A 22,380-nucleotide genomic window follows, 5' to 3' on the forward strand; every position below is an offset into this window, starting at 1 on the left:
TATGCTATTAGATGAAAAGTTTAAATCTATGCGTTATCTATGACTACAACCATGTGAAAAATATGTGAGCATTTAGATGGATAAGAAAGGAATAAAAGCTAGGCCTGGTGGTACATACCTGCAATCCCAGCACTTGGAAGCTGAGGCAGGAGGATTTTGAGTTCAATGCTAGCCTGAGCTACATATTAAAGTCCCTGTCTCAAAACAACAACAAAGAAAGGCGTAAGTAAGTGAAAACAGTTGTTATATTATGGTGATAGGACATGTAGAATTCTGCTTTTAAAGGGATTTTCTGTGATGTGTAACTTGTGAGGACAAACAGGTGTTTTTCTGTTCAACCAATGTCTAGTACAAGCTCTGAACACAAGGGGATTACCCTTCTTTTTTTGGATATCAAATGGGACTATACTTATACTAAAGAGTACATGTTTATATTAAATATATTCTAGTGGGAATCAAACACATTTACTTCAATATTCTCTATCATTTAAAAGAATATTTTAGTAGAGGATAAGATCCTTTTATAGGTTACCATGCCTGAGTTGGATTAGCAATCAACCTTATGCATTTTAAATGTTAAGTGAAATAAAAATTACATTTTAAAATTCAATAAATAATTACACTTCGTTTAATTATCACAGCCTCTGGTAAGGTTTGGTATAATTCAGTAGTCTGGATCACAGAAGAAACCAGTAATTTTTACTACATCAGGAATGTGAATTTATCAATTCAAAATGAAATTGATAAATACTCAAAACAGTCAACATACTTGAATAATATCCACAGTACAACATATAAACAGATGCAACACTCTGCCCCAGGAGCTTTCAATGCTCAATAATGATTAGGTATGCTATGCCATGCTTCCTGTAGCAACAAACCCATTATCATTTTATTATAATTCAGAATAGGTCATTCACGAGCTGCTCTGTAAAAACAGTATGCAACAACAACAACAAAAAGAAAAGACACTGGAGACTGACCCACGAGCACCATTTTATCCAGTGAATTCAAATATTTACGCTAAGCATGGTCTGTTCACACACACATACACACACACACACACACACACACACACACACACACACAGGAGGTACTGGGGTTTGAACTCATGTTCTACCACATGAGTCATACCTCCAGTTCCTGTTCAGACATTTTTTAAAGTGGAAAAAAATAAAAATTGAATGAAAATCCCAGGGATTAATTTACTTATCATTTCTTGATCAAAACAGTATAGTGTTAGTTTGAGGACATCTAATAGAAGTAACTGATTCAGGTTAAACTCTGTTAGTAAAAGATATTTGCTTCCATGGAAATAACAAGGGGCTTTTTATATGTCATGCATTTGGTTAAGAGAGAAGACTGAGGATTTATTTTTATTTGATTAGTCTTTATTTATAGATAAACAGGCATATTGTTAAACAACTTTGATTTTCTCTCAATTAGCATGTATCAAGTAATGAAGAATAATCAACATACAAGTCTTGATACCAGGCAAATAATTCCTTCTCTTCTTTTTCAAATTCACTATCTGATGTGGAATCTTTGACTTTCACAATGTCAAGAGATGAGGTAGAGATGACAATCATCTCTTGCTTCTTTGTACTCTGTGTGTCTTTTTGTGGTTCCTAGGCAGAATTATATATAAAAGCACAAAGTGTTTTATATTTGGCTTTTATGACTTTATATTTTATATCTTATTCTTAGTCTCAGTCCCTCTAAATTTATAGTTTTTAAAGTTATAAAGTAATAATACATCAACACATGCTCATTGTAAATATTCCTACAATATGAAAGTACACCCGGAGCAGACTTTACGTAGAACAACTTTTAGTAAGTTTAGATAGAGCCTCACTGGCCTGTAATCTAGTCTCAGCTACTCAGGGGGCTGAGGTGGGAGGATCACTTGCGCCCAGGAGTTTGAGGCCAGTCTGAGTAACACAATGAGACCCCATCTCTCAAAAGCAACATGGTTGGGGATATAGCTCACTGGTAGAAGGCTTGCCTAGCAAGTGCAATGCCCTGAGTTCCATCCCTAGCACCACACAACAAAATTTTAGACAGATGACTTCCATTCTAAAAAAAGCACCATCAGAGAGGTGCTAAATTCAACAGTGTCAACATACAAAGACAATAAGGTGTTTTTTGTTTGTTTGAGGTTTTTTTGTTGTTGTTTTTTTGCCAACTCATGGTTGTGTGGAGCCAAAATAGCTGTTTATCAGAATAGCTACTAATTTTGTTTAAGAATTTTTTTTAGCAGTACTGGGGTTTTGAACTCAGGGCTGCATGCTTATTAGGCAGGTGCTCTACCACTTGAGCCACACCAGCCCTTTTTTGCTTTTTTAGTTATTTTTTTGGATAGGATCTTGCATTTTTTCCTGGGAATGGTCTCTGACTATGATCCTTCTACCTCTGCCTTCCAAGTAGCTGGGACTACAGGGTGCCCAGCCCCTTGTTTAAGAATTTTAAAAATATGTGTTACCAAGATAAAAGTAGCTTTATACCATCAAAGGTGTGGTATGCCAAAGGTGTTTCAGCTTTGAATTTGTAAATTAGGAAAATCTTATTATGCAAGGAGAATTACTTACAGGCAATTTGTCCAAAATAATGAATTCAGTACAAGTTAAACTTACAGTAGTAGCCTTTGAAGCCTTTGGTTCTTTAGGTGTCATATAAGCGTTTTTCATTTTTTCAACTTTCATTTGAGCCTGCTTGGATCGACGACCCAGATGTTTCATTTTATTTTGCTGTTTGTAGGGCCGATACACAGGATGGAAGGATGGATACCTTTAGGATGTTTGTATTATAGACAGAAAAAGCACACGCAGTAAAGTATGAATGAAAGCAAGGTCCAAATGTATTAAAATACTCTCTAGCAAAAATATTTAGACTTCTGTATGTGGAACAAAACTGCATGTAAACTTTAAAGTTACCACTTTAACTGCATAGTATTGTTTTTATCTGGCACTTACAGAGGTGTAAACATGATGATGTTGACAATTATGATGATGATGAAAATAATAAAACCTGGTATCGATTTAAAATAAGCTTTCCTGAGATGGGCACTGGTGGCTTATGCCTGCAATCCTAGCTAGTTGGAAGGCTGAGATCAGGAGGAGCAAAATGGACTGGAGGTGTGGCTCAAGTGGCAGAGCATCTGCTTTGCAAGCATGAAACCTTGAGTTTAAACTCCAGTCCCACCAAAAAATACTGTGTAGTGACAATCTTTTTTAACACCACACATCAACATTAAAAAGTATTGTATTTCATAACAGTTGCAAAAACAAAGCTTTAAAATCAGTGTTGGGATCAGACACAGTTGGTGCCATGCCCACAGTCCTCTTGGCCTTACCACTGCAGGGTACATAAGCCCAATTTCCACTTGCTAACATCTGTATTGCTCAGCCTGAATGCTGTCTTTAAAAACAAAGAAAGGTTGAAACTGCCCAAGAAGTAATACTGACCCTCCTAAGCAACCTTTAACCAATGCATCAATACCCAACTCGTTTAGCCCCTGTTGGGATAACTGAGTTGCATGTTCTATACTGGCTCTGGCATTCCCAGAAGGGATTAAGCTCCAGGTACCTACAGTATAATTTGCTTGCTAACACACACTGTTTTGGCTGCCTCTCCTTTATTTCACTGCTCTACTCCCTCTTATCACTGGTTCTTAAATAAAGTACTCCAACTCAAATCCTGTCTCAGGGTTTGCTTCCGGGAGATTCTAAATAAAGACCACATTTAAAGATGCCTTTATGAAAGTAATTTTCCCTCTTCAACTGATTTAGAAATTGACTACTTTATTTGGCTCTTAAGTGACTCATTCTTGGATAAACAATACCATGAGTCCAAATAGCAAGGAGTCCAGAGTTATATATGGTGGCAAAGAAAATTACATCATTTGTTTGACCTTGGCAGTAATAGGGTTAAGTTCTATATTCAGTGCTCATATGGATGAGTTAGAGAAAATATATTTCATGATAACAGACTATGCCTATCTGTCTGGCAAATATATAGCCTTGATCATAAAATAAATAGGTTAAATTATGTTATTATGTCAGTACTTCTCATTTCTACTCCCGAAAAACCCTAGTATGTTTGCTTGACAGTGGGTATCTTCTTCATGGCCTAAAAAGTCTGAAGGAGTATTTTTCATTTCAAATACGTGTATGAAAAATAAGTCCTCTTAAGTCTTATCATTGCTTCTTCTTAAGGAAGCCAGTATACTTTGTAAATAAGATGGGCTACATGAGTCTTATTAATGAAAAGAAAAAGGAATATCACTGGAGTAGTCACATTCTGTCTGTGTTGTTTCAGATCATAATACATCTATTTTGCTACAACATGCATTTCCAAAATGTGAGTTGGTTCACATGCTATTGGTAAAGAAGGGAATAATGTCAGTGTAATTTATATGCAATTTGTCCTAGGCAAGGAGAGCCAGAATAGCAAGAATACAATCATAGCCTTCAGCAGAAAAGGATAAAGCCCTCAGCTTTGTGCTGCATGGGCAATGGGAGCCCTTTCAGCTGTATTTATGAAAACAAAAATTGGCACCTGCACCTAAGCCTCCACCCCTGTACTCTCCTCCCTGCATTAGATCAGGTTCTTAGTTGCGCTGCCTCTCATGTCTACTTAAAAGGCAGTCATGCTAGCTCAAGGTTCCACTTCCATCTGCACTGTCTCTGCATCCACTACCTGCTCTAATTAAAGAGTTGCCAGCATTTTCCCTCTATTGCTGTACAGTTTCTATATTTACTGTGGCAGCCTCCAGCCACCTTGAGCTGCCCGTCTGTTGGTACAAGTTCTCCCCAGGTACCAAATTGTTCTTTTTGTTAGTGCTCTGTTTATGAAGTTGCAAACATTTTGGGCAATCTGCCCCAATCTTATTTTCCCCGTATGCCCTATTATTATCTTTAGTAAGCTCTTTGGAAAAATATGAACATTTTCAGAACTGCTTTTAGTATTGTAAACCTCAAAGAAAGATCTCTTTTACCTAATTTCAGAAACAATCTGTAGCTGGTGCTGACGCATCTCTACTGTTCGTGGTTTCTGTAACAGATACTTCATTTCTTCTTGTAATCGCTTTGAGATTGCCCCAGTCTCTGCATAATGAACTATGTCATATATCATCATTGTCTTGGGAATGTTTCTGAGGTTTAATTTTCGCCACTGGTTATTTCTGCCACCAGATGATGCAGGGGTCTCATCCATAAGACTGCTATACTGTATGGAAAAAACAATTTGGAATGATTGGTTGTGGGTGCTCTATCATGGTTTTAAACACATTCTCCAAGTTTCCACTTAAATGTCACTTCATCCAAAATGTATTCCTTGGTCTCATCTCTGAACTCTGTCGACCTCTCTCTTCTATGACTCTTTTTGCCAACTAAATGTTTCAGTTACCTGTGTATGTCTTAGCTCCCTTATTGGAAGGCAGAATCCATGTCATACAGTTTCATGCACATAGGACCATAATCACTAAATGTTTATTTAATGTGGATACATTTTAATAACACACATAACTTGGATAAATTAAACTCAGGAAGAGCTGAAAAATTAGTAATAGTTACATGTTCACGTATCTGGTTGTGCCCATTTATGACATGCTTAGGTTAAGAGGACACTGACACAAAACCTTTTAGAAATAATGAGTCCATCTCTGATGTTAAATATAGAATTTCACTGTTTTTATTTGGTGTATTTGTAGAAAACACCCTTTTTCCATTTGGTCTATTTTTTTGTTGGTGGGACTGGGATTTGAACTCAGAGCTTTACACTTGCTAAGCAGGTGCTCTACCACTTGAGCCATGCCTCCAGTCCTCTTTTTTTCAATTTAAAACAATATCAAGTTAGGAACTTAAAAGATAAATGTGTGCTTAAGAGACAGGTATAGGGCAGGAGGAGCTTCAATGCTAGGAAATGTAGGAAATGGAGTAACAATGAGGCCTTTAGGGTAAACTACACACACACACACACACACACACACACACACACACACACACACACTGTCATGTACATACATATATATACACCCACCCTACAAACAGTCCTCCTTTTGTACCATTTTGTCATGCACAAATCTCAATCACCACCATTTCACTGAATAATACCAGCCCCCCCAACAATACAGTGCCAATTTCAACTACCACAGTATAACCATGAGTACTTGCATAAAGTACAAACTTTTCTGCTAGCTCTTTAGTTCATAGGCCAGTACATAAATGACAAATGTGCAGCATGATTAATGACAAATCATGTCACTTGTTTAAAAAAATCTGTCAGCAATTGGTTGGTCACTGTGGATCTGTTATCCAGTTCATTTACAGACAGCAAAGTATGTAGTTGTGTTGTCTTCTTTGTCTCATAGTGATAAACCCACATGACATTTTACAAAACTAGATAATCAAAGGAGGGAATTATCCAGCAAAGAAAAAGTGTTAACACTGGAAGTGAATTGGAATCAAATGTAAATTGAGTTCTAGAAAGAGACAGGTGATCTGAGAGATAGCTGACACTGCTATCATTTATGAGACTATAGATGTGCAGCTAGAGGAACTTGATAAAAGTGAACTTACCAACATAAGTGGCTGTGATGAAAAGGATGAAGTTGTCCCAGAGGAAGTGATGCTGGCCCAAAAAAGCTTTACCTTAAAGGAACGCTAGCATATTTTGCAACATTTAAAATGCAAAGAATAAAATGTTGGCAGCTGATCTAAACTTAGGAGTGTGACAACTCACCAAGGCATAGAGAAATGTTTGCTTCCTACTGTAATTCACATGAGAAGAACAAGAAAGTCAGCACTCTTCAAATTACTCTTAATAAGTTTTTTTTGGTTTTTTTGCTGTGTTAGGGATTGAGCTCTTGGCCCCATGCATGCTAGACAAGCACTCTACCACTGAGCTACATCCACAGTCTGTTTTTTTCACAATTTTATTCAAGGTGTACAATTCAATGTTGCATATTCACAGTTGATACGTTTTTACAAAAAAATAAAACTTTCATTCTCAATGCTTTTAATGTTTTTAAATTATAGCATACTAAATGTGTTGGATTTTCCCATATATTTAAACAGGCAATAGGAGAGTCTTTAATGATTGCTTTTTTTTTTTTTTTTTTGAAACAGGGTCTCACTGTGTATCCCAGATTGCCCTTGAACTCACGATCCTCCTTTCTGAGCCTCCCGAGCGCCACCATATCCAGCTGTTTTTAACGTGCCAACAAAAATAAAGATCATGGGACAATTATAATCTTCCCTGTTGATTATTAAGTTTTTTTTGCATGATTTCAGCTTGTATGGCCATATAGTCCCTCACTTCTGTGCACAGTAAGAATGCCTGTATATTTTATTTTTCAAGGGTCAAGTAGTAAAATGAGTAAACATCTCAGGCATGTCAACAATCTACTTTGCCACTTATTCACTGTGTGACCATGGGCAAATTTTTGGACCGTGTTAAACTTTATTTAACAAGGTTAAATCTGTTAAAAGGTTCACATGATTTACAAACTTGAAGGTTCAAAGAGGTAATATGCCTGTAAAGAGATAAAAGTAGTGCCATGCATGGGCTGAATAAGTATCTACCATCATCTTATCTCTCTCTTCCAATATGTCTATTTGGGTAACCCTCTCTTATGACACCAACTCTTGATATATTCACAATCTGCAAGTATGGGACCCATGTCCTTAGCAAAGATAGTTGGCATCCCCAACACTATTTATTTCCTGATCCAATTCCCTAATTTCATAGGGTAAGTCTGTGAAAGAAAGAAAACGCAACCAGGAGTCCTCAAGACACTGCATTAATTTCATGTGTTATGCTGAAACAACTGAGTGAAAAACTAAGATCGCATATATTACCATTTTGCACCAGAATTTTGGGATTCCTTGTTCCTCTAGAATTGAAAAATGAGGGTAATAACACTACTCACCCACTTTGGATTCTTATGAGAATAAAAGAAATTAGTGTTACAGAAGCATTTGCTATTATTATTATTCAGGTATCTAGTTTAAGGGCCCTGATTCAGCACTGCTATCCATCCAGTTATGCAAACCAAAAACCTAGGAGCCATACCAGACACCTTTCTTTAGCTTTCCTCCCTGTCTGTCACTCAGGCCCACTGTTTTTGCTCTAATTATGTCTTGCATCTAAACCAAGCCCTAACCCAAGCTACCACCACTTCTCCTAGAATACTCAGGAATCTCCAAACAGGGAGGGCACTTTCTAACCCATTCTCTACCCTGCAGCAAGAGGGACCTCTTCACCCTTTAGATTTGATCACCTTATTTCTTGAAGCAATGCAGAAGCTTCTCATTGCATGATCTCTTACCAGCTCTGCAGTCTGGCTGCATATCATGCCTTCTGTGTGCTCTCTTCCACTGACCTGCTTTCAGGCTCCACAGCTCTTCCTGCCATAGTGCCACTTGCTCACCACTAGACTGACATGCATAATCAATTGCCTGCAGTTCTCCCTTGCTCATAGAGTCTGGACATTGTTTTTTCAAGTATGGAACAGGAGTATTCTCAGGGAAGGAGGGCCTCTGCACATAAACGACGATTGTTCTTAATCAATTGTGGGAAAGGATGCTATTTCTCTTTTTTGGTGATTGGTTTAGGGGGAGCATGTGATCCAGTTCTGACCAATGGGGCCTGGACAGAAGTCTGTGAAAGGCTTCTGAGAAAGATTTTTCCTTCTTGAGATGAAGAAAGAAGGTTGAGAGGAGTCCCTGTCTTCTTATCTTTGAATGGAGCTGAAGTCACATGGTAGCAAGTCATCTTGTTACCATGTGAAAGAAGCCAGGTGGACTGGAGAGAAGCTGACTCAGAACCCCACTGTCCCTGAGCTGTTGAATTAGCTACCCAGGAACCACTTATCCAGGGACTTCTTTCACAGGACAATAAATGGTCTGTATTGTTTAAGCCTCTTGTGGTTGGAAATATTCTGTTACTTGTACCAGAAAGAACCCGAACAGTAAGAAAACCCTTCCTTACTAGGTCAAATCCTCATTATGCACTATTTTAGCACCATGCAGTTATTTTTTATTTTGTATTCAGATGAAATTCACATAATATAAAATTAACCATTTAAACCATTATAAAGTATGCAATTCAGTGGTTTTTAGTATATTCACAATGTTATGCGACCATCACCACTACCTAATTCCAGAACATTTTCATCACCCCAAAAAGAAACCCCATATTCCTTTAGCTATCACCTTACCCCAGACACAAAAAGCCATATAAGATATGATTCCATTTATATGAAATATCTAGACTAGGCAAATCCATAGAGGCATAAAGCAGATTGGTGGTTGGCAGGGGCTGGAATGATGGAGGAATGGGGAATGACTGCTTACTCGATATCAGGTTTCCTTTTGAGGTAATGAAAATGTTTTAGAATTAGATGGTGGTGATGGCTATATAACACTGTGAATGCACTGTACTGTGCACCTGAAATTTGTCAAAATGGTGAATTTTATGTTGTATTTAACCATAATAAAAAATGTAAGACTCTTACTTCTTGGAGGACAGAATCAGGAAGCCTTTTTTGTTTGTTTTTCAACATCTAAATTTAAATTCCTTACTTGCAGGTAATCTTGCATGGTGACAATATCTATCTGATCAGCTATTTTGGACTCCTGGAAAAGACGATCATCTTCCATAATTTGCTGATGAAATTTCCTTTTCCCCATGATGTTGCAAGCATCGAGCACTGCCTATAAAGAGAATAAGAACAGGTTTTAAAAACAGTAGCAAAATACTTTTAATGATCAGCATGTACTTTACGTATATTTTTGGACAAATGCATCAAATATTGTTCCTTTCTCTTAGCAGCTTGCTATTTAATAGAAAGGCTGCATTTGCGAAGATGAGATTATATAGAGATTTTTAAACCACTTAAATTTGTTACAATAGTCATAGCTACATAGTTTTAAAATGCAGCTAGAGGAGTTGAGCTCACAACCCTCAAAGGATCAGAGTTTTGTTTTTTCCCTTTAAAATATTCTTTCCCTTTAAAAGCTAAAGAAGCCTATAACCTCATTTGTGCTGTCAATGCAAGGAAAACTGATCTGGTGATTAAACAGGTTGCCCTAGGAACTGCAATGAAAGGTGACTCTCTTTTCTGTGTTAATACATTACCCCCAAATGGAAAAAGTACAGTTCAGGTTGCTTAGGACTCCTTCCTCTTCAGACATCATTCTCAGTAGCCAAAGAGAAGCAAATAAAAGATTTTTCTTTCTCTCTTAAATGTCAACAGTTTATATTCAAGGAAAGCATCTGAGAGGTCAGAGACAAAAGAATCAAAGAAAATACGAGACTCAAATGCTATCTGGCTCTCTTAGTGCCATACCCATCCACATATACCTATCCTTGTGCTAAAAGCTATACGTTAGTACTCTCCACCCTCGCATAAGTATGCTAACTCTTCTAATACATGTTTCTATTATGGATCTGTGCTTTTGGCCACAAAGGGTCTGTTTATGTGGAGGGAGGCTGGCATAGAAGAAAATTAAAATATCTTTTGTTTCCAGACCAGTTTTTTTTCCCCCTTTGCAGCTCAGAATGTAGGGTGATAAGAGGCTGTAAAAGAGTGGTTGGGGGCTGGTGGTGTGGCACAAGTGGCAGTGCGCTTGCCTATCAAGCACAAGGACCTGAGTTCAAACCCCAGTACCACAAAAAAAGGTGGTTGGACCAAGATCAAAACTCAGAATTTCTATTTTTTTTACTTAATATTCAACACAACAGCTAGCCTTTATGTATTTTCTACTTCAATTCTCACTTTTGTTTCCAGAATATTCTTTAATTTCTAAATTCCAAAATATTCTTTGTTTCCAGAATATTCTTTAATTTTCTAAATTCCAAAGCTCTGAAGACACGTATGGAAAATGAAAAAGAAAAAAAATATTCCAGTGGTTGTTTTATTCCTAATGCAGTACATTGAAGGGGCAGAAACAGTTTGCTGAAAATATGAGGAGGAGCCTTCCTATTGGTAGATCATTTTTGCTTTCCATTTCATTAATTTCCTTATATATTATGCATCTAAAGAAAAGATAGTATTGGCACATCTCTCCATTATGCCTTCTTACAATTGATTTCTTATGTGTTCTAACTAACCAGACCTGCAGTGACATTAAAGGTAAAAACAAATTATTGTATACTGCATAGGTATGAAAATCATGTAATTTCTGCTTTAGGAATTTTTTAGGGATAATTATATTTTATTTTAGCTCAAATTACTTAGAAAAGATACCCATTGTCAGTTCCTCCCTCTAGCCCCACTCAGCCACCACTACCAATCTCTCCAAGACCCAGTTTCCTTATTTGTATAGTGCCTAAGTTGTGTAGGGCCCATTCCAGTCCCTTAGCCAAAGAAAACCATACTTGGCAGCATAGGGCAAGCTTTCCGCCCATTTGTAAGAGGGGTTTGAAAAAAGTTTGCTGTCCAATGGCCAGATGTTCTTGTCAGAAATCTGCCATATACGTCCAGATTCAGGGAAGTACTTCTCCATAGGAAGCAATGGGAAGGAAGAGTCCGCCTCAGGAGAAAAGGGTGGGTAAAAACTAGGGAGGATTCCCAGGATGCCAACCAAGGAGAGTAGGATTCAAGGAGCAGGTTTGGTTCTTAGTGGCTGACTCAAAGGCTGGAGTGAGAGCAGCTCTAAGCCTGACACGCCGCATACTAAGCATCACTGTGGCCCAGAAACCCGCACAGCCCTGTTGCTGTTTGCTAGCCAAGATCCACACTTGGGCTTATAAAATTACTCTAATATTTCAAGTCACTTCCCTATTGCTGCTGGATATTTTCACTCATGAAGGTAAGTGATAACTGGTACTGCACTGGAAATTTCTTGCTTTAGAACAATTAAATTCAGGCTCAGAATAAAAGCCCCATTACTGTTGTTTCAACCTTGAAATTGTACACAGCACAACAGAAACAGGAAGAAGTATTTAAGTCTCAGCTAGGCCCTTGACAAGTCTCTCCAAGTTGCAGCTTGTGCATAAGCAAAATGGGAATAATACGTCCCTCACCAAAGTGAATGGAGGGCCGTGATTGAACATGTATGACATAGTTCCTGACCTCAGGAGTGGTTAAGAACATGGGCTTTGGTCTTAGTGCCTTCACCTTCTAGTTGTGAGACCTTAAGCAAGTTACTTGATCTTTTTATAATAACAGAATATACAATATAGTGTTCATGCAAGTTAAATGAAATAATGCACATAAAATGTTTAAGATGACAATTGATAGAAAGTGATTAAGTAACATGGGTAGCTATTGTTACTTTTTCTTATTTATATAAGTAAGCCTCAAAAGGACTGGGATTTAAATGTAAAATAACAGTTGCTGGATGTTAATGGTTAAAAATTATCAACTGGCATCTTTCACGGTTCATAAGTGTGATGATTGGGGTTTCCGCACCATTTCGTGAGATGTGCTTCCTTCAAACATTGCTACCATGTAGACATGTTACGTCTGATGTGGAAAAGAAATGGTCAGTTACCCAGAATGTTTCAGGCCATAGAATGGGAGGCACTTTTAGGATAGCGCTTTCAAACTGTATGGTGCCTAGAATTACCTGGGGACCTTGTTAAAATGCAGATGCTCATTCAGGGATCTGGGGTGGGGCCTGAGACTCTGAATTTCTAACAAGGTCCAGTGGATGCCAGTGTAGGGAACTTTCAGATCACTCTTGGTAGCAAGACTTTAGAAAATTCTCTGGTGGAACAACAATAATGATGACCCTCTATAAATAAGCATTGTTCAGAAAATAGATCATCAAAGCAGGCAAGTGAAATGAGACTTAAATATATATATGACTATCCAACTGTTCTAGTACCATTTGAATAGCTTTGGCACCTTTGAAGAAAATCAATTGATCATCTACGTGTGGGTCTATCTCTGAATTTTCTATTTTCCCCTGTTTATCAATGTGTCAAAGTTTTTTATCTTTTTAAGACAGGGTCTCACTATGTAGCCCAGTCTGTCTTCAAACTTTCCATCTTCCCAAGTGCTGGGATTACAGGCATGTACCACCATGCCTGGCTTGTGTGCCTATCTTCATGCCACCTTTACACTGTCTTGATTATTATAGATTTCAAGTCTTCATATCAGGTAGTTTTTCTCGAAAGCTGTTTAGACTATTCTATATCCTTTCATTTATTTTGCCCTTTATTTTTTGTGAATACATGAGAAATTCAGTTGGAAAATGATAAAGAAATGAAAGTAGAACTGGAAATAAGTTGGGAAAAGATGAAACAACAAAAAAATCTGTGAAACTCCCCCTCCTTTGTTAAGTGAAATTAGACCTAACATTGGACTAGACTAAAACTTACTAATTTATTTCAAATTAAGGAATAAGTAAACTTAGAAAAGTTGGATTGGTTTGCTAAAGACACAATACCTTTGTTCAATGACAAAGGAGTTGAGTAAACTTAGAGTGAGAAAAATTCCACTTTTGCAAGTCTTCTATCAACCATGAATCTACATGTTAGCAGAGCTTGTTCTGAAGCTCAACAAAAGAGATGAAGGAAGCCCAAGCTGTTCCCTTAAGCTGGGTATGTTCTCATCGTTTAAAACACATTATAATGTTCAGTGAAAAGCTCAAGCTGAATAGTATGATCATATTTTTATAATAAGAACAAACAAAATTATAAAATTTCTTTGCATATTTTCATGTGAAAAATGAAGGATACATAACAAACAATTAGCACTGATTACTCCAAGAGAGTGATGCATAAAGGCATATTTTCTATTTATATTTCCTGGTTATTTCCATACTTTTCCAACAATTACTATATAATTTAAAGAAAAAATTTTGCTTCCTTGTCAGGGAACTAAAAACCCCAACAAAAATAAAACAAAAATTTAATGAAGTTATACGCCATTTCAAAGAGTTTAAATGTATACACAGTGAGTTTCTGCCTCTAAGGTTCTCGATATCTCAAGCCTGGGCACAGCTAGGGCTGACAGGCACTTACCCAGGAGAACTTTAGTTCCTGGAAAAGCCCCATTATATAACCTCAGAAAAAGAATCAATAGATGATATTTTATAGGGACAACTACTGGCTTATTCCATGGATGGATGTGGCATGAATTTATCCTTCAAATGTAAGGAAAATATATCCTTACCCATCTGAAGTTAAGCTACATAATGAACAAATATTAATGTTTTTGAAAAAGTGTATTTCATAGTGAAAAATGTAGGTCATTTGATACATGTCTGAAGCAGGATTGATTGTTCTCTGATACTGCCTGTAAATATAAAGCAAAGCAGCCCCTTTTCTTTTTCTGCTACTCTTCAGAGAGTTGTCAGTGCTGCACTTGTGGGATCTGATCAGAAGCTACCAAGCTGTGCAGTATTCTGTCCTCAACACAGGCTAGAACTCATGATTTCAGATGGGCCATACTTTTTGTGAAAAATATTTCCAGAAAGGGATTTTTTTTATATTGCTGAGGAATCAAACCTAGGCCCTTGAACATGCTAGGAAAGTGTTCTATCACTGAGCTACACTCCAGAACAGGAAAATAACCTTTCATGTACAGTTTATTAAAGGCTAAGTATGAGAATGTCCACCTTTTTTTTACTCAATTACAGTCAGGTATAGGTCAAAGGAGTAAAACCTCTGCTGTAGATCCTTGCTATGAAGAGTGTGGTCTATAGATGAGTACTCGTGGCAGCAGTTTAACAAGATCCCCACGTGATTCCTATGCTAGACACAATTATGGTGACTATGATAAGAATTCATGTAAAAAAAGATAAATATTTTAAAAGTACATTTTCAATATATTTTGGCATATTTATTTCTAAATGTTACTAGAATCAAAGAAACAATAAAATTCTATTAAAACAAAGTTGCATCAAATGTTCTGCGTAATTTTAAAGCCCTGACCAATAGGCCACTCTAGTCATTGTTAAAAACCCAAAAATTTAATACAAGAAAACTGATGGATATTTTCTGGAGCCCCTTATATAAGTACTTCATTCTAATTTTTTTAGCTGTTAAGTAGAGACACTTTGAAACATGGTGCTTAAAAAAAAAAAGCTACATTCCTGATCTGTTTAATGGAGAAATAACTTAGCCTGCACACTTTGAATGCAATTCAGATACCACATAGGTGTTATGAAGCTAAATTAACATAAAATGTACATCATGAAACATCACCTTACTCGATGGCTTTAATAAATTTTTCCCACTGAAATACTTGTTATTAGAGCCGTCACCATGTAGAAAGATTTTAAACACAATGAAAGGTGGAAATGTTTCACCATTAAATCTGAAATAAAGACCAAAAATTAGTTACGTGGCATCAGTTTTTGGGCTTCGTTAACTTCTTCCCCTTGTATTTAAGATAGCTCATACAGTTTCTTGAATACAGGGCAAGAGCTATGCCAAGAGCACATAAAGATCTAATAATGGAATGGATCACAGAAGATGAAAGATCCACACTTTGGTGTACTCACAATTATTTTCTACTTGTGTAAAACTGGACATAGAATAGGAGATGAGACCTACTCTCGTGACAATCTTTATTTATTTCTTTATTTTTTAGCAGTACTGGAGTTTGAATTCAGGGTCTCACACTTACTTGGAAGGTGCTCTACCATTTGAGTTACACCCCAATCCCTTTTTTCACTTCAGTTATTTTTGTGATAGGGTCTTGTACTTTTTAACCAGGGCTTCCTGTGTAACTGTAATTGTAGATGTGAGCTACTGTGTCTAGCTAGTTTGTTGAGATGGGGGTCTTGCTAACTTTGTCCCCTGGAACTGTTATCTTCCTGATCTTCCTGATCTCTGCCTCCCTAGGAGCTGGAATTTTAGGTGTGTGCCACCATACCCAGCCCTTTCATGCAACTTTTAGCCAAAGAGTCATGCCTTATATTCTTCATATAACAAACATAAACAAGGACAACACATTTACTTTATAATTATATACTGAGATGTTATGAGGATTTAAAATAATTTCTAAGATGTCTCCTTATTAACTACAAAGTCCTTGAAATAAATCAGCATAGGTATATTACCTGAATCTGACTTTACACTTCATGCTAGGATCTTTGACAAGTTTAGCCTCAATGGGGCTCACTGTCTTCAGTATTTCATGTGCCACAAACTGTTCCTGAAATAAATAATGGTGCTGTAAACAGAAAGTTCCTAGACTTAATTTGCTGACTATAACAGAGGAAGCATGGTCAAGTGATCAGTCCACTGGGCTTGGAGTTCTGAAGAGGCAGGTTTCTATCTTGGCTCCTCCATTTATCATCTATGTAGCCTTGAGTCAGTTATTTAATCTTTTGGCTCTCCAAATTTGGGTGTCTATGTCCCTTTTAGAGATTGCAGGCATTGTTCTTTCCCTATGACAACACTTTTCACAATCTATTGTAATTATTTATAAACTTGTCTGTGTTTTCTACTAGACTTATAAGCATCATGAAAGGAGGGACGTCTCTTCTTTATCACTTTATTCCTAGTATCTAGTATAGTGCCTGGAATACACCAGATACTTTAACAGGTATGTGATATTGAATGAATCATTGTAACATGAGAATGATAATAGTGATAAGTTACTTTTAAGCATCTTTTATATGCCACATACTAGGTTAGCTGCCTTATATACATAACTCATTTAATCTTAACAACAATAATACTATGAGACTACTATCACCCCATTTTACAAATGAGAAAGCTGAGGCACAGGGAGTTTTTGTAACTTACACAACAGCATACAGGTAGTAAATGGGGGAAGTTAGGAATCAAACTAAGATCTCTTTGACTCTAAAACTTCCGCTCTTTCTCCCGCATGACCCCATTTGACCTCATGCCTATGATAATCACATATAATACAGGATAAAGGGCTTTTTTTTTCCTACAAGACCAAGCATTGTTTTTTATCTGGTGGTACTGGGGCTTGAATTCAGGGCCTCATGCTTGCTAGTCATGTACTCTACCACTTGAGCCATGCTCCCAGACCTTTTTGGCTTTTAGTTATTTTTCAGGTAGGGGCTCATGTTTTTGCCTGGGGGCTGGCCTTAGACTGTGATCTTCCTATCTCTAGACTCCTGAGTAGCTGGGAGAGGAGCATGTCACCACACCCAGAAGACAAATCATTATTAATAAGGTGTTACACTTAAAGCATTAAAATAACACATGAAAAGAATTGGTTTCCTTCTTTCTGTTATTAAGAGTCTAAAATTATGAGGAAACCAGGAAGATGATAATTAAAAATGAGCTCTGTATGCAAAAACAATGGATAATGGACCTGAAATGTCAAGAGTTTACCTGGGTCGGTTTTTTCCTGTGGTAGTATACTTTTACTAACATCACAAATAGGGCTGTGGGTCAGATGATGAAGAACACAATGCTCAGACTTTATAACTTTTCAGGACTGCTAAAATTTCCTTAATGTGACTATCGCTAATAATATGCTACTAGAATTCTGAGATATTTTACTGGGAGAATACTTGGACTATACCAAGGAAGGCTTAATAAGTCTGCTGGAATTACCAGAGTTGTTTTAGGGGGAGGGAGGAAGTGCATTTGTTTTTGTTTTTTACTCAAATAGGATTATACTCTTCATACTGTTCTGACTTGCCTTTTTCACTAACAAGCTATCTTGGTTTTCTTCCTATCACAGAATCATGTTAATGCTATGAGGTTTAACACTATGAAGACAGTAATATTTACTTGCTCTTGCAATCAATGCTACAATGAAATTCTATATATTAAAGAATGGACTCTTAGAAGTGAAATTGCTGGGTGGAAGGCAAGGGCACTGTTAATTCAGAGATTTGTTTTTAGTGTTGAGAATCGAATACAGAGCCTCACACATGGTAAACACATGCTCTACCACTGAGCTCCACCCCTAGCCCCTAATTCAGAGATTTTTATTGTTAGAAGATCACTGCTTTATATCTTCAAGTAAGGAATAAATTCAAAAGCAAAAAATGGTATGTTAATTTCAGAAAAAGAAATTAACAGAATTAAAAAGAAATTATTAATTATTTTAAAATAAATCCAGAAATATTCATTTAGGGTTAACAGAAGCAGCAATTTCAGAACCTTATATAATATTATTATATCCAAATAGAAGAGGTAAAGAGGGTTATCTATTCTACCTTTAATTAACAGATCTTTTAACTTGATAAGTAATTAAATCTGGTAGAGAAAACAAAAAGAAATATACATACCGCTGCACAAATTGTATGTTTTAGGAGTTGAAATATTGTTTTGTCCACATGAATGAACCAAGCTCTCTGTATCATTAGAGCTGAAACTTCTCTATTAATTATGAGAGGAAAAAAAGAAGTTAATATTTATGAAGTAGTTATCATTTTCCTAAAATCTTGGAAAACTCTCAATTTATGCTTCCTCTTCCTATACCTTTCCATTTCCCACGTTAAGACTGACCTAATAAGGAACATTTGGATATAGTAATTGGAACTGGTCATTTACAGAATCTAGTCAGAGTGAGGAAATTACTTAAGAATTTTTCCCTTAAGATTATAAAATCCTGGCTACTCATCAAGAGGCATGCAATAAATAGGGCTAGGGTGTAGCTCAGTGGTAGAGCACTTGCCTAGTATGTTCAAGACCCTGGATTTGATTCCCAGTACCTCAAAAAAGAAAGCATATAATAATAAAAAGCGTTAGGACACAAGCATGCTTTCTAAAACATCTATGATCTAAAATGATTTTGGTTACATTAGTTCTTACAAACACTATCCAATTAGTTCAAGTGCAATGAAAATGCTGTGTCTAAGAACTGAAGTTACAAGAGGCCCAGTTTTCTTCTGATGACTATGACCTAGAAAAAAGAAATTCCTTTCTCTGATTTTTGCTTGAACCAGAATCATCTCTGTCAAGTCAGAGAATTATTCTACTTTTGATCATGTCCAAGCAATGGCAGATTGCAAGGGTCTCCTTCTCCCAAACTCTCACACCCTGCCATTATCTCTTATAGTGCTGCGTGCACAGAAAAGGACACCTGCACAATGTCACCCCTAGCTGGAAAAATGCTGATTATAAGGTGTAGAGAAGAAAAGGCCTGACAGCTGGGTGCTGGTGGCTCACATCTGCAATCCTAACTACTCAGGAGGCAGAGATCAAGAGCACTGCAGCTCAAAGCCAACCCCAGGCAAACAGTCTGAGAGACTCTATCTTGAAAATACCCAAAATAAAAATGGGCTGGTGGAGTGGCTTAAGTGGTAGAGCGCATACTAGTAAGTGTGAGGCCCTGGTTCAAAACCCAGTACTGCCAAAAAACAAATAAATAAAGTCCTGACATATGGAAACAAACCTTTGAATACTAACTGATGTCATTTATTAGCTGGTTTAATGTTCTACAAGTCACTTACCTTCTCTCAGTTGCTTCTTTCTCATTTATAAAATGTAATAAAACTGTTTCACAAGGTTGTATCAGGATCAAATAGATGTGTGTTACCATGCTTTGTAAATTACAAAATATTAAAATTATAATAGTTATTTATTTGAAGGTAATTTTAAAGTACAACAAACTTTCAATTTACACGAGAAGTGATTGAAGTTATCTGGGTAAATTTGGGTAAGTTTAGAAACTGTCCAGTGTGGAAAATGACAAAAGGCAAAAGATGGGTACTTACAGTTTTTTTGCCTCCAGCTTTTCAATAGTTGTCATACGTGGCTTTTGGTCTTTTTCTGGCAGTTGCTTATCTGATTTTGGAACATCAGTACCTGTTGCTTTTGAGGGATTATTCATTTTTCCCTACAGCAAAGTAATCTGAAAGTACATAAATTAAGTCTTTAAGGTCATAATCTTTTATTACACCATTTGGACTAGACTCAAATGCCATATTATTTTGCTAATTTTAGAACCCTTTAAAAAGAAAGGCACTGTGGAGCTCTTAATGTTGCTTAAAGCTTACATTCTTTGTGTACCAAAAATAATTGTGTTGTATGTGTGAAAGACAAGTGGATCTACCCATAGCCTTCTAATTGTCTCTCTGTCTCCGATTTTTCCTCCTCCTAGTCATCTTCCACACTACAGCTGGGGTTAACTTTTTAGAACAATAATTCAATCTTGCCGGGCACCGGTGGCTCAAGCCTGTAATCCAAGCTACTCATGAGGATTGTGGTTTAAAGCCAGCCCAGGCGAATAGTTCTGCGAGACCTATCTCGAAAAAACCCTTCGCAAATAAAAGGGCTGGTGGAGTAGCTCAAGGTGTAGGCCCTGAGTTCAAGCCCCAGTACCAGAAAAAAAAGTTCAATCTTATTACTCTCCTATTATTACCCTGATAAACTCACTGAAGGCAGGAGACACCTTGCTAACTATGGAATCTCCAATGCCTTAGCAGAGTGGTGGGTTTTACATACTTGTCTGAAAACTTTTCACCCCAGTTTTATCAAATAGCTGTGAAACTTTGGGCAAATCACTTAACCTGTGCATGGTTTAGTTCCCTCCTTGGTAAAGTGAGAGGGGATGTAGTAAGTTACCTGATTCAGCCTCTAATTTTTTTAATAATGCTTTGAAGCATTACTCTAAATTGGATGCAGATCCCAAATTCTTAGTCATATTATCAAAATCTTAAAAAAAACAAAATTATAGTAATATGTGTCTTCTTTATGCATGAAATAAAATAATAAATCTAGTAACTACTTTACTTTTGAAGTAGTAATGAACATAAATGATATTTTGAGTGATCTGTCATGACTGTAATATGGTATGAAAATATCTGTACTTTCTATTAATGATAAAGTCACAGATACTGCTAATACTACTGTGGTTTGTTGCCTACACTATAATTCAAAGAAGTGCTAAGTTCAGTTAGAGGTTAGTGAAAATGAAGTTGTCATATTCCTCCCATGTGGGTTCATGTACCCTCTGAATTAAGAACTCTGGCTCAAATTTATCACTGTTTCCTAGTTTTATATATGTAAGCCATTTCATTACTGATGAAGGCCTTCAGAGGGTATTAACTATCTCTCCTTGGGGATGGGGATGGCCTGGAATACACGATTCTCCTGAGGAGGAAAGCAGCCCTTAATATCTGGGAGCTGGCCTGGCACTAAGCTGGGCCTTGGTGTTATCACCACATCCTAACAACAACCAGTCCAAAGCAAAATCCTGCTTCCTTGAATTGGTTCCCAAATCACCCAACCAAAGCCCAATCTTATGATAAATCTGACACTCTAAGGGTTGGTGGAGTAGCTCAAGTGGTAGAGCGCTTACCCAGCAAGCCTGAGGCCCAGAGTTCAAACCCTAGTAAAAAAAAAAATCTAACAGTCTCTTACTGAAATGTCCGTTTCCCCTAGGTGTGTTTTTCTTGCAGCAAGAAGAAACCCAACTTCTTCAGTGACAGGTGTGTTCCTAGTAGTCTTTGACCAGAGGACGGTGATACACCACTGCACAAATCCCAAAATGTTCTGTTTTCTTTTTTCTCTTTTGGCAGTACTGGGGTTTGAACTCAAGGCCTCACGCTTGCTAGGCAGGCACTCTACTACTTGAGCCATGTCACCAGCCCCATAAATCTTCTGGATGCCTGTCTGAATGGGACTTCTACTTTCTATGGGATTAGGATGGAAATACAGAATAAAACATGAAATACGCTTTTTGAGACAGGCTAACAATTGTTTAGGCTAGAGCACAGACTTCAAAGGCAGACTACCTGGGTTTGAATCCTGGCTTCCGTCTTTGTGTGGCTTTGTACAAATTACTTAAATTTTTCTATGCCTCAGCTTCTTCCTCTACAGGATGGGAATGAAAATCATGCCCACCCACGTGGTTTAGATGAATAATAATGAGCTTAGAGAAGAGCTGTGCACATAGTCCTCTGTTAGTGCTTGTTATTCATATTAATAGATAATTACTGCCATTATTGTTTAGTTCTGAAAGTATTAAGGGACAAATATTTGATTCCCAGTGAAGGACTTACTCTTAAGCATATTAAAGAGAAAAAAACAACAGAGCCTTTCGTGACTAAACGATGTGGTAAATTAGTTTAAATTTAAAATTGAGAAACGTCCAACAAGATACAAAATCTAAAAACCTTTTGTGAGGTAAATCCAAACACCCGTTAGGCAGCTTCTGGCTGCGAGGCTTTCCAAGCCTTTCTAGGTCCCCCGAGCGCCCCCGCCCGGCCGCCTCTGTGGGCAGAACTCGTGGCCCACGCCACCCGACGTCCAATAGCAGCGGCGAAGGCGAAGGCCAACTTCCCGGGCCTCCGAGCGCCCGGCGAGTCCCTCCTCTCACCCTCGCGTGCAGCCCATGCAGAACCGGCACTTTCTGCCACCTAGCAACAGCCGACGCGGGGGCGGAGCCTCCAGGTGGGCGTGGCTTGCGTTAGCCCGCCATCCGGGCGTGACACGCTGCTGCTCAGCAATGATGTTGCTTCCAGCCCAGGTTGCCTG

General features: G+C 37.5%; 1 protein-coding gene and 1 non-coding gene across 2 annotated transcripts; one reads left to right on the forward strand and one right to left on the reverse strand.

Annotated features, from left to right (window-relative positions):
- Nucleotides 1-1,442: 1,442 nt before the first annotated feature.
- Nucleotides 1,443-22,361, reverse strand: CXHXorf58 (chromosome X CXorf58 homolog). Its single transcript, XM_074062291.1, has 9 exons — nucleotides 22,223-22,361; nucleotides 19,617-19,753; nucleotides 18,186-18,276; nucleotides 16,023-16,117; nucleotides 15,163-15,274; nucleotides 9,585-9,716; nucleotides 4,997-5,226; nucleotides 2,634-2,787; nucleotides 1,443-1,628 (listed from the first exon to the last, which is right to left on the reverse strand). Exons 2-9 carry the CDS (start codon nucleotides 19,730-19,732, stop codon nucleotides 1,443-1,445), a joined length of 1,116 nt encoding a protein of 371 aa, XP_073918392.1. The 5' UTR covers nucleotides 19,733-19,753; nucleotides 22,223-22,361.
- On the forward strand, nucleotides 12,377-12,478 carry LOC141420201 (small nucleolar RNA U13). Its single transcript, XR_012444869.1, has one exon. It is a non-coding gene; the product is annotated as a small nucleolar RNA U13 (small nucleolar RNA).
- Nucleotides 22,362-22,380: the final 19 nt, after the last annotated feature.

This window comes from Castor canadensis, chromosome X (genome assembly GCF_047511655.1).
Source record: "Castor canadensis chromosome X, mCasCan1.hap1v2, whole genome shotgun sequence".
In the NCBI taxonomy this organism is placed as follows: Eukaryota; Metazoa; Chordata; class Mammalia; order Rodentia; family Castoridae; genus Castor; species Castor canadensis.